Source organism: Papio anubis, chromosome 17 (assembly GCF_008728515.1).
Source record: "Papio anubis isolate 15944 chromosome 17, Panubis1.0, whole genome shotgun sequence".
Lineage (NCBI taxonomy): Eukaryota > Metazoa > Chordata > Mammalia > Primates > Cercopithecidae > Papio > Papio anubis.
In genome coordinates this window covers 46,506,201-46,519,181 of record NC_044992.1, presented here as the reverse complement: position 1 = coordinate 46,519,181, position 12,981 = coordinate 46,506,201, and the positions used below count along the sequence as shown (strand labels likewise).

Below are 12,981 nucleotides of genomic sequence, written 5' to 3'. Positions count from 1 at the left end.
TACTTTGGAGGTTAAATACACTTGCTATATGCTCAATTACAAGACAGAACCATTATGATAGTATTATAAGACTTTGGGCTGGGCGTGGTGGCTCACGCCTGTAATCCCAGCACTTTGGGAGGCCGAGGCGGGCGGATTACCTGAGGTCACGAATTCGAGACCAGTTTGTCCAACATGGTGAAACCCCGTCTCTACTAAAAATACAAAAAATTAGCCGGGCGTGGTGGCGGGCGCCTGTAATCCCAGCTACTTGGGAGGCTGAGGCAGGAGAATCACTTGAACCTGGGAAGTGGAGGTTGCAGTGAGCTCAGATTGTGCCACTGCACTCCAACCTGGGCAACAAGAGCGAAACTCCGTCTCAAAAAAAAAAAAAAAAAGACTTTGGAGAGGTGAACTCCATATCACAGTGTGTACCAAGACCATCAGGCATTAAATATAAGCAAACATAGATCACTTGTCTTACAGGAAAGCAACTAATGCTGGTCCCTTGGATAAGATTCTTCATGGAAGTGTTGGCTATCTCACACCAAGAAGTGGGGGTATGTGATCCTATTTTGCTTGTTTAGAAACATGTGTAATTTAAGTTGAGGTTCATTACTTTTCATTTCACCTTTTGTTTGTTTGTTTGTTTATTTTATTTTTTTGAGACAGAGTCTCACTTTGTCGCCCAGGCTGGAATGCAGTGCCATGATCTCAGCTTACTGCTCCCTCCACCTCCTAGGCTCAAGTGAATCTCATGCCTCAGCCTCCTGAGTAGCTGGGATTACAGGTGTGCACCGCAATAGCCAGCTAATTTATTCTATTGTTGGTAGAGACAGGGTTTCACTGTCTTGGCCAGGCTGGTCCTGAACTCCTCACCTCAACTGATCGACCTACCTTGGTCTCCCAAAGTGCTGGGATTACAGGCATGAGCCACTGCATCTAGCCCATTTATTTATTTTTTATTTTGTTTATTTTTCTTTTCTTTTTTTTTTTTTGAGGTGGAGTCTTGCTCTGTCGCCCAGGCTGGAGTGCAGTGACCGGATCTCGGCTCACTGCAAGCTCCGCCTCCGGGGTTTACACCATTCTCCTGCCTCAGCCTCCCAAGTAGCTGGGACTACAGGCGCCTGCCACCTCGCCCGGCTAGTTTTTTTTTTTTTGTATTTTTTTAGTAGGGACGGGGTTTCACCGTGTTAGCCAGAATGGTCTTGATCTCCTGACCTTGTGATCCGCCCGTCTCGGCCTCCCAAAGTGCTGGGGTTACAGGCTTGAGCCACCGCGTCTGGCCTGTTTATTTTTCTTGAGACAGGCTCTCACCAGGCTGGAGTGCAGTGGCAGAATTTTGGCTCACTGCAACCTCTGCCTCCCGGGTTCAAGCGATTCTTGTGCCTCAGCCTCCCGAGTAGCTGGGATTACAGGCATGTGCCACCACACTCAACTAATTTTTGTATTTTTAGTAGAGATGGGGTTTCACCATTTTGGCCAGGCTGGTCTCAAATTCCTGACCTCAAATGATCCTCCCTCATCGGCTGCCCAAAGTGCTGGGATTACAAACAGGTATTAGCCACTGCACTAGTCCTATTTATGTATTTCTGAGACAGGGTCTTGCTCTGTTGCCCAGGCTGGAGTACAGTCGTGCAATCATGACTCACTCCAGCCTCAACCTCCTGGGCCCAAACAATCCTCCCAACTCAGTTTCCTGAGTAGCTGGGACTACAGGTGCAGGATACCATGCCTGGCTAATTTTTATTGTTTTATGGAAACATGGTGTTACTAAGTTGGCTAGGCTGGTCCTGAACTGGGATCAAGTGATCTTCCTGCCACTGCATTGCAAAGGGTTGGGATTATAGGCGCCTGGCCTCATGTTGGGTTTATAAACATATAAAGCAGAGGGAGAAAATTAAGATATTTGTGTATTTCGTGATGATTTCTTTCTTTTTTTTTTTTTTTTTTGAGGCAGAGTCTCACTCTGTCTCCTAGGCTGGAGTACAGTGGTGCGATCTTGGCTCATTGCAACCTCTGCATCCCGGGTTCCAGCAATTCTCCTGCCTCAGCCTCCCATGTAGCTGGGATTACAGGCACGTGCCACTATGCCTGGCTAATTTTTGTATTTGTACCAGAGACGGGGTTTCACTGTGTTGGCCAGGCTGGTCTCAAACTCCAGACCCTAGGTGAGCTGCCTGCCTTGGCCTCCCAAAGTGATGGGATTATAGGCATGAGCCACTGCGCCTGACCTTTTCGTGATGATTTCTAAGCTGTCAATACCTATCCTTCCCATTTTTGTTTGTTTGTTTTGTTTTTGAGACAGAGCCTTTCTCTGTCCCTCTGACTGAAGTACAATGGCAGGAACATAGCTCACTTCAGCCCTTAACTCTTGGGCTTAAGTGATCTTCCCACCTTAGCCCCGAGTAGCTGGGACTTCAGTCAAGTGCCACCATGCCACTTTAACAATTTTTTTAGAGATGGGGGTCTCACTATGTTGTCTAGGCTAGAGTGCAGTGGTGCAGTCATAACTCACTCTAGACTTGAACTCCTGGCTTCAAGTGATCCTCTGGCCTCAGCCTCCCAAAGTGTTGGGATTATAAGTGTGAGCCAGTTCACCTGGACTTTTTTTTTTTTTTAAATCAATTGTGTGAAATAAATTGTTAGTCCCAGAATCCATACTTAATCTTCTGTCATATGTCTTTTTTTTTTTTTTTGAGATGGAGTCTTGCTCTGTCGCCCAGGCTGGAGTGCAGTAGCTTGATCTTAGCTCACTCCAACCTCTACCTCCCGGGTTCAAGCAATTCTTCTGTTGCAGCCTCCCAAGTAGCTGGTACTACAGGCGTGTGCCACCATGCCTGGCTAGTTTTTTGTGTTTTTAGTAGATATGCGGTTTCACCATGCTGGCCGGGCTGGTCTTGATCTCCTGACCTCGTGATCTGCCCACCTTGGCCTCCCAAAGTGCTGGCATTATAGGCGTGTGCCACCCCACCTGGGCGCCTGTCATAGTTCTTTGTTTTTTATTTGTATTTTTTCAGACAGGGTCTTGCTTTGCCTTCCAGGCTGGAGTGCAGTGGCACGATCACGGCTCATTGTATCCTTGACCTCCCACCTTATCTTCCTGAGTAGCTAGGACTACAGGCACTCACCAGCAGGCCAGGCTAATTATTATTATTATTATTGTTATTTTTGAGATGGAGTGTCACTCTGTTGCCAAGGCTGGAGTGCAGTGGCGCGATCTCAGCTCACTGTAACCTCCGCCTCCTGGGTTCAAGCGATTCTCCTGCCTCAGCCTCTCATGTAGCTGGGACTGCAGGCGCATGCCACCATGCCCAGCTAATTTTTTGTATTTTTAGTCAAGACGGGGTTTCACCATGTTAGTCAGGATGGTCTTGATGTCCTGACCTTGTGATCAACCTGCCTTAGCCTCCCAAAGTTGTGGGATTACAGGCATGAGCCACCGCGCCTGGCCAATGTTTTGTATTTTTAGTAGAGACAGGGTTTCACCATGTTGGCCACGCTGGTCTTGAACTTCTTACCTCAGGTGATTCACCTGCCTCACCTCCCAAAGTGCTAGGATTACAGGCATTAGCCATTGTGCCCAGCCTATTATTATTACTTTTAGAGATGGAGTCTCACTGTGTTGCCCATGCTGGTCTCAAACTCCTGGACTCAAGTGATCCTTTTGCCGCAGCCTCCCAAAGTGCCAGGATTACAGGTGTGAGCCACCATGCCTGCCATATTTCATAAGCTGTTTTGGAGCTTGACTCTTCATATATGTTAAACTACTTTCTTGAATATAGGTTTATATAATAAATGTTTATGTTTTTCTGTGTTTGTAATTTACCTGATAAAGATACAGTTATGAGTTTTCTTTTTCATAGGTCATTTAATGAACCTCAAGTACTATGTCTCTCCTTCTGACCTGCTGGATGACAAGACTGCATCTCCCATCATTTTGCATGAGAATAATGGTAAGACTTTAATTTTAAAGGAATTAAAGATTTTGTTCAGTGCCCAGGTTGCCTTTGATTTCTGGTTTGCTATTCTCTAATGAGTTTGCTGACCTTACCATTTGCACCTTATACACACAACACCTCACACACATATGTATACATCGGTTCACAAGTACATACACACATAGGTATATACACAATACAAATATACACACATACATAGTAGAAGCTTAGTAAGTACTTTTGGGCTGGGCACAGTGGCTCACGCCTGTAATCCCAGCACTTTGGGAGGCTGAGGTGGGCAGATCACGAGGTCAGAAGTTCGAGACCAATCTGACCAACATGGTGAAACCCTGTCTCTAATAAAAATACAAAAATTGCTTGGGCATGGTGGCGCGTGCCTGTAATCCCAACTACTCAGGAGGGTAAGGCAGGAGAATCACTTGAACCCGGGAGGCGGAGGTTGCAGTGAGCCAAGATCGTGCCACTGCACTCTAGTCTGGGTGACAGAGTGAGCCTCCATCTCAAAAAAAGGAAGTATTTTGAATAAATAAGTAAATGAGTGAGTCATAAGAAGAGATATCAACCATCTGACCTGAGATAATCAGCTTACTTACTGTTTTAAAAGTAAAGAAGGATGGGCATGGTGGTTTATGCCTGTAGTTCTAGCTACTTGGGAGGTTTGGGCAGGAGGATTGCTTGAGCCCAGGAGTTTGAGACTGTAGCATACCATGATCGTGCCTGTAAACAGTCATGGTACTCCAGTCTGGGCAATGTAGTGAGTTACTGATCAAAAAAAAAAAAGTGAAGTTAGTTTTCTAAATTAAAGAACTATAGTAATGGACGTTATTTTTTGTTTGCCCTTAATACAAGAAAAGATAAAGAGAAATAGACTGCCGGGCATGGTGGCTCACGCCTGTAATCCCACCACTTTGGGAGGCTGAGGTGGGCGAATCACCTGAGGTTAGGAGTTTGAGACCAGCCTAACCAACATGGAGAAACCCTGTCTCTACTAAAAATACAAAATTAGCCAGGTGTGGTGGTGCATGCCTGTAATCCCAGCTACTCAGGAAGCTGAGGCAGGAGTATTGCTTGAACCCAGAAGGCGGAGGTTGCAATGAGCCGAGATTGCACCATTGCACTCCAGCCTGGGCAACAAGAGCAAAACTCCATCTCAAACAGAAAAAAAAAGTGAAATGGACTAATACCTCCTTAGGTCCCTTTGTAGCTTCCCTCATTGACTCCATCCCTTTATTGTTCGTTTCTTTGTTTATTTATTTATTTAAGATGGAGTCTCACTCTGTCACCCAGGCTGGAGTGCAGTGGTGTGATCTCAGCTCACTGCAACCTACATCTCCTGTGTTCAAGCGATTCTCCTGCCTCAGCCTCCCAAGTAGCTGGGACTACAGGCGTGCACCACCATACCCAGCTAATTCTTGTATTTTTAGTAGAGATGGGGTTTTACTATGTTGACCAAGCTGGTCTTGAACTCCTTACCTGAAGTGATCCACCTGTCTTGGCCTCCCAAAGTGCTAGGATTACAGGCGTGAGCCTCGGTGTCAGGCTCCTTTATTGTTATTATAATTTGGCATGGGGAACAGGGTAGGTCTCACTGTGTTGCCCAGGCTGGAGTACAGTGATTTGATCACAGCTCACTGCAGCCCCCGAAGCCCTGGGCTCAAGCCATCCTCCTGCGTTGGCCTCCCAGAGTGCTAGGATTACAGGTGTGAGCCAGTGCACCAGCCTGTCCTTTTATTATGATCCTACTTAAATGCATTCTGAGGAAAAAATAAGTAAATATTGATACTGAGCCCTTCAAAAATGATGTTTTTGGACTGCATTGTTTTTGTGTTTTATTTACTGACAAAAATAATTATTGGTTGGTTAGAAAGGTAACTTCCAGGATTTCTATTTTTTTTTTTTCCAGACAGAGTCTTACTCTGTCGCCCAGGCTGGAGTGCAGTGGCGTGATTTTGGCTCACTGCAAACTCCGCCCCCTGGGTTCACGTGATTCTCCTGCCTCAGCCTCTTGAGTAGCTGGGATTACAGGCGCCTGTCACTGCACCTGGCTAATTTTTGTGTTTTCAGTAGAGATGCGGTTTCACCATATTCTGCAGGCTGGTCTTGAACCCCTGACCTTGTGATCCATCCGCCTTAGCCTCCCAAAGTGCTGGGATTACAGGCGTGAGCCACCACGCCTGGCCTGATTTCTAAGTTTTATAGGAACTACAGGCTGTCTCAAAAAAAAAGGCCGGGTGCGGTGACTCATGCCTGTAATCCCAGCACTTTGGGAGGCCGAGGTGGGTGAATCACGAGGTCAGCATATCGAGACCATCCTGGCTAATATGGTGAAACCCCGTCTCTACTAAAAATGCAAAAAATTAGCCGGGCATGGTGACAGGCGCTTGTAGTTCCAGCTACTCGGGTGACTGAGGCAGGAGAATGGTGTGAACCCGGGAGGTGGAGCTTGCAGTGAGCCGAGATTGCGCCGCTGCACTCCAGCCTGGGCAATAGAGCGAGACTCCGTCTCAAAAAAATAAAATAAAATAAATAAGGGAATAACAGCATCTGATAAATTATGGCTGACAAATATTGCAAAAATTAACCTTTTAAAACATACTGTGATCCCCGTCATTTGTATTACTTTGAGGAATACCCTTTTTCTTTCCTATCCCCAGTTTCTCGATCTTTGGGCATGAATGCATCAGTGACAATTGAAGGAACATCTGCTATGTACAAACTCCCAATTGCACCATTAATTATGGGGTCGCATCCAGTTGACAATAAATGGTAAGTTAAATATAATTTTAGACTAGCAAAGTCAATTTTTCTCAAAGTGCAGCATGGAACAAGTTTTTTTTTTTTTTTTTTTTTTTGAGACGGAGTCTCGCTCTGTCGCCCAGGCTGGAGTGCAGTGGCCGGATCTCAGCTCACTGCAAGCTCCACCCTCCCGGGTTCACGCCATTCTCCTGCCTCAGCCTCCCGAGTAGCTGGGACTACAGACGCCCGCCACCTCGCCCGGCTAGTTTTTTGTATTTTTAGTAGAGACGGGGTTTCACCGTGTTAGCCAGGATGGTCTCGATCTCCTGACCTTGTGATCCGCCCGTCTCCGCCTCCCAAAGTGCTGGGATTACAGGCTTGAGCCACCGCGCCCGGCCTGGAACAAGTTTTAACCTGGCTCTTACCCTACTTGAATTTCTAGAGGTTGGCCTTTTGTTTTATCCATTCATTGATTTCTCTTTTGTTCGATATCTGAGTGTTCCTCTCCAAAGTCTGCTCATAGAACACATTCTCTGCACTGAGAGGGAAAGAAGAGAACTGTGCTAATTCCTCTGGTTTAATGAGTGCCCTCTTTTATCTTATGTTCATTTGAAGTTACATTGGAGTAGTAACTGGAGAACACGCCTCAGGATAAATGTTTAATAAAATACTACAGCATTAACCAATAGCATGTTTGGGAATTTGGGGAAGTTTCACAGAGTGAGCTTTTGAGAGTTTGTACTCATGTGTCTGTGTGATACATACATGTTTAAGAATAGGTGTTTGTGGCCGGGCGCGGTGGCTCAAGCCTGTAATCCCAGCACTTTGGGAGGCCGAGGCGGGTGGATCACAAGGTCAGGAGATCGAGACTATCCTGGCTAACATGGTGAAACCCCGTCTCTACTAAAAATACAAAAAACTAGCCGGGCGCGGTAGCGGGCGCCTGTAGTCCCAGCTACTTGGGAGGCTGAGGCGGGAGAATGGCGTGAACCCGGGGGGCGGAGCTTGCAGTGAGCCGAGATCGTGCCACTGAACTCCAGCCTGGGAGACACAGTGAGACTCCGTCTCAAAAAAAAAAAAAAAAAAGAATAGGTGTTTGTGGCCAGGAGTGGTGGCTCATGCCTGTAATCCCAGCACTTTGGGAGGCGAGGCAGGTGGATTACCTGAGGTCAGGAGTTTGAGACCAGCCTGGCCAACATGGTGAAACCCTGTCTCTACTAACAATACAAAAATTAGCTGGGTGTGTTGGTGGGCACCTGTAATCCCAGCTACTCTCAAGGCTGAGATAGCAGAATCCCTTGAACCCGGGAGGCAGAGGTTGCAGTGAGCCAAGATTGCGCCATTGTACTCTAGCCTGGGCATTAAGAGGGAAACTCCGTCTCAAAAAAAAAAAGGGGGGGTTTGGGTTTTTCATTTTCATATGAAGTCAAAATCCAACCCTTCCACCCTCTTTTTTTTGAAGGACCCCTTCCTTCTCCTCAATCACCAGTGCCAACAGTGTTGATCTTCCTGCCTGTTTCTTCTTGAAATTTCCCCAGCCAATCCCAGTATCTAGAGCATTTGTTCAGAAACTGCAGAGCTGCACAGGTGAGTTTTGAGCATCAGGATCTAGTATTTGTTATAAGTGTGAAAAAGAAACTTCAAAGTCAGGTTATCGTGATGTCTTTCAGTCTTACATGCCTCATTGAAGTATTAACTGGTATAGATGTTATAGTGCTTTGTACTAGTAAATGCTTAGTAAGTAGTCTTTTGGGTGAATGAATGTAGAAATCATGAAGGGGAAACCAAGCTGTTAGTGTTTTCATCTTAACATGATCATTATATTGATTCTTGTTTTTCCAGGAATTCCATTGTTTGAAACTCAACCAACTTACGCACCCCTCTATGAACTGATCACTCAGTTTGAACTATCAAAGGACCCTGACCCCATACCTTTGAATCACAACATGAGATTTTATGCTGTAAGTAAAGCCTTAGGGAGCTAGAATGTTATAGGTTATGTTTGGACCCAAGATCATAATCTTCCTTTATAGCATTATTGAGGTCAGATAAGTTTCTTCAAGACTGCTGGATCATGTCCTATGTCCTTAGTAAGGCAGGAAATTACAGAAATCTCAGAAATGGGCTGGGTGCAGTGGCTCACGCCTGTAATCCCAGCACTTTGGGAGGCCGAGGCAGGTGGATCACGAGGTCAGGAGTTTGAGACCAGCCTGGCCAATGTTGTGAAACCCCGTCTCTAAAACGACAAAATATTAGCCGTGTGTGGTGGCGGGTGCCTGTAATCCCAGCTACTCGGGAGGCTGAGGCAGAAGAATGGCGTGAACCCGGGAGGCAGAGGTTGTAGTAAGACAAGATTGTGCCATTGTGCTACAGCCTGGGTGACAGCAAGACTCCATCTCAAAAATAAAAAAGAAATCTCAGAAATGTACTGAAGTAAAAGGGCATGAGCTTCCATTAGGAAACAACAATGTACGTTTCTTTGTTGAAATTTTGGGTGATTAGCCAGGCGCAGTGGCTCACACCTGTAATCCCGGGAATTTGGGAGGCCAAGGCGGGTGGATCACTAGAGATCAGGAGTTTGAGACCAGCCCGGACAACATGGTGAAACCTCATCTGTACTAAAAATACAAAAATTAGCCAGGTGTGGTGGTGCATGTCTCTAATCCCAGCTACTTGGGAGGCTGAGGCAGGAGAATCGCTTGAACCCGGGAGGCAGAGGTTGCAGTGAGCCGAGACTGCGCCACTGCACTCCAGCCCGGGCAACAAGAGTGAAACTCCATCTCAAAAAAAAGAAAAAGAGGCCGGGCGTGGTGTTTCACACGTCTAATCCCAGCACTTTGGGAGGCCGAGGCGGGTGGATCACGAGGTCAAGAGATCGAGATCATCCTGGCCAACAGGGTGAAACCCCGTCTGTACTAAAAAAAATGCAAAAATTAGCTCGGCGTGGTTGCATGCGCCTGTAGTCCCAGCTACTCAGGAGGCTGAGGCAGGAGAATCGCTTGAACCCGGGAGGCAGAGTTTGCAGTGAGCCAAGATCACGCCACTGGGCTTCAGCCTGGCAACAGAGCAAGACTCTGTCTCAAAAAAATTAAAAAAAAAGAATAAGAAATTGTGGGTGATAGACTCTTTTTTTCTTTTTCTTTTTTTTTTTTTTTTGAGATGGAGTCTTGCTCTGTCACCCAGGCTGAAGTGCAGTGGCGTGATCTCGGCTCACTGCAACCTCTGCCTCCTGAGTTCAAGTGATTCTCCTGCCTCAGCCTCCTGAGTAGCTGGGACTATATGTGTGCTCCACCACGCCCAGCTAATTTTTATATTTTTAGTAGAGATGGGGTTTCACTGTGTTGGGCAGGTTGGTCTTTATCTCTTGACCTTGTGATCCACCCTCCTCAGCCTCCCAAAGTGCTAGGATTACAGGCGCAAGCGACCGCGCCTGTCCTTTTTTTTTTGTGCCCAAGCTGGAGTGCAGTGGTGCAATCTCGGCTCACTGCAGCCTCTGCCTCTCAGGTTCAAGTGATTCTCCTGCCTCAGCCTCCGGCAAAATCCTGTCTCTACAGAAAAAAAAAAACAAAAAAACAAAAATTAGGCAGATGTGGTTGCTCACGCCTGTAGTCTCAGCTACTCGGGAGGCTGAGGGGCTTCATCCTGGGAGGTGGAGATTGCAGCGAGCCAAGGTTGCACCATTGTACTCCATCCTGGGTAATGGGAGTGAAATCCTGTCTCAAAAATAATAATAATAATGGAATGTTCCAAAACCTCATCTGGACTTGAATTTATTTGAATCTTTGACAATAGACTAAAGTAGTAGTTACCAAATTCTGGCTGCATTATTATTATGTAGGTGTTTTATTAAGAATAGAGATTTTGTGGCCGGGCGTGGTGGCTTACACCTGTAATCCCAGCACTGTGGGAGGCCCAGGTGGGTGGATCACGAGGACAGGAGATGGAGACAATCCTGGCTAACACGGTGCAACACCATCCCTATTAAAAATAAAAAAAATTAGCTGAGCGTGGTGGCGGGGGCCTATAGTCCCAGCCACTCGGGAGGCTGAGGCAGGAGAATGGCGTGAACCCAAGAGGCGGAGCTTGCAGTGAGCCGAGATTGTGCCACTGCACCCCAGCCTAGGTGACAGAGGGAGACTCCGTCTCAAAAAAAAAAAAAGAGATTTTGCATTTATGGTTTAGGAACCTCTTTAATACAGATTTCTGAGGGTAGTTTTTATGTTAGCTAGGTTAGGAAACCGCTAGCATAGTGCATTTACTAAAAAGACATCTTTTCAGCCTAATGAGTAATTCATTGGCATTTATAATATCAGCTGATGAAAACATTCACTGTGGAGACTTTTCTGCACTTTTTTGAGTAGGTTTTTTCAGGGTACTTTGTGGTTGGAATACAATAGGTAACTAAATAGCACTCGTTAACTATTCTTTTTGCCCAGGCTCTTCCTGGTCAGCAGCACTGCTATTTCCTCAACAAGGATGCTCCTCTTCCAGATGGCCGAAGTCTACAGGGAACCCTTGTTAGCAAAATCACCTTTCAGCACCCTGGCCGAGTTCCTCTTATCCTAAATCTGATCAGACACCAAGTGGCCTATAACACCCTCATTGGAAGCTGTGTCAAAAGAACTATTCTGAAAGAAGGTACTGCCTTTCCTTTGATATGCTTACAGGAAGATGGAAACTTACTTTTCTAGTGGTTTTTTAATTGGTGGCCCATCAGAATCACCTGTGGAACTTAAAAGTGGTTTATTTTTATTTTTATTTTTTATTTTGGCATAAAAATCAAGCAAATTAGCTGCACGTTGTGGTTCACAACTGTAGTCCCAGCTACTTGGGAGGCTGAGGCAGGAGAATTGCTTGAACCCGGGAGGCTGAGGTTGCAGGGAGCTTCGATCATGCCATTGCACTCTATCCTGGGTGACAGAGTGAGACTCTGTCTCAAAAAGAAAAAAAAAAAAAAAAAAAAAAATCAAACCTGTGGAGCTTTTAACACTACAGATTATGGCCAGGTGTGGTGGCTCACACCTGTAATCCCAGCACTTTGGGAGGCCAAGGTGGGCAAATCAATTGAGCCCATGATTTGAAATCAGTTTGAGGAACACGGCAAAACCCCGTCGCTAGTAAAACGTAGCCAGTTGTGTGCGCCTGTGGTCCTAGCTACTTGGGATCCTGAGGCAGGATTGTCGCTTGAGCCTGGGAGGCAGAGGTTGCAGTGAGCTCAGATTGCACCACTGCACTCCAGTCTGGGTAAAACAGTAAGACCCTGTATCAAAAACGGAACACCAGGCCGGGTGCAGTGGTTTGTGCCTATAATCCCAGCACATTGGGAGGCTGAGGTGGGCAGGTCATGAGGGCAAGAGATCAAGACCATCCTGCCCAACATAGTGAAACCCCGTCTCTACTAAAAATACAAAAATTAGCTGGGTGTGGTGGTGCACACCTGTAGTCCCAGCTACTTGGGAGTCTGAGGCAGGAGAATCACTTGAACCCAGGAGGCGGAGGTTGCAGTGAGCCGAGACTGCATTACTGCACTTGAGCCTGGGTGACAGAGTGAGTCTCTTTCTCAAAAAAAAAAAAAAAAAAAAATCACAGATGCTTTGTTTCCACATGCAGATGAACTGATAATCTCAGTGGGAAGAGATAGGAATCTGAACTCCACAAATCATTTTGATGGAACCAGTCTGTAGATTAGCATTTGGAGACCACTGCTTTTTGCAATGTTCTTAACTCTTTTTCTGAACATAGTAATATAACTGGATATTTTAGGGCCTGTACCTTATAGCAGATATACATGAGGTGGAACTTGGAATGGTGTAGTGAGAGAGGCTTTTTTTGGGATAGGGTCTCACTCTCTTGCCGAGGCTGAACCGCCGTGGAATGACCACAGCTTACTGATGCCTCTACCTCCTTGGCTCAAGCGATCCTCCTGCCTTAGCCTCCCGAGTAGGTGGGGCTATAGGCATGTACCACCAAGCCTGACTAATTTTTTTCTGTAGAGACTGTGTCTCTCTCTGTTACCCACGTTTGTCTCTAACTCCTAGGCTCAAGCGATCCTCTCGACTTGGCCTCCCAAGGTGCTGGGATAATAGGTGTAAGCCACTGTGCTTGGCCAGTTTTAGGTTAAATTTTAGGTTGTTAGGAGAGTGCTTCCCAGGTTTAGTCCTGAGTATATTTTCTCTCCCCATTGTTTGGAGAACTTAATCTTACAGCTTTAAGGTTTAGACCTTTTTTCTTTCAGGATTCTGGAATGCTGATTCATGATTTTCTTTTTTTCTTTTATTATTATTTTTTGAGGTGGGGTCTCACT

General features: G+C 46.2%; 1 protein-coding gene across 5 annotated transcripts in view; it reads left to right on the top strand.

Moving 5' to 3' along the window:
• The window catches only part of MED1 (mediator complex subunit 1), a 51,121-nt gene that overhangs the window by 22,169 nt on the left and 15,971 nt on the right, over positions 1-12,981 (top strand). For all 5 annotated transcript variants that reach the window (XM_031657064.1, XM_031657062.1, XM_031657061.1 and 2 more), the window contains 6 exons: positions 466-539; positions 3,846-3,935; positions 6,596-6,707; positions 8,140-8,264; positions 8,520-8,638; positions 11,114-11,315. In XM_031657064.1, coding sequence (XP_031512924.1) covers positions 466-539; positions 3,846-3,935; positions 6,596-6,707; positions 8,140-8,264; positions 8,520-8,638; positions 11,114-11,315 — 722 coding nt within the window. The remainder of the gene's footprint in view (positions 1-465; positions 540-3,845; positions 3,936-6,595; positions 6,708-8,139; positions 8,265-8,519; positions 8,639-11,113; positions 11,316-12,981) is intronic.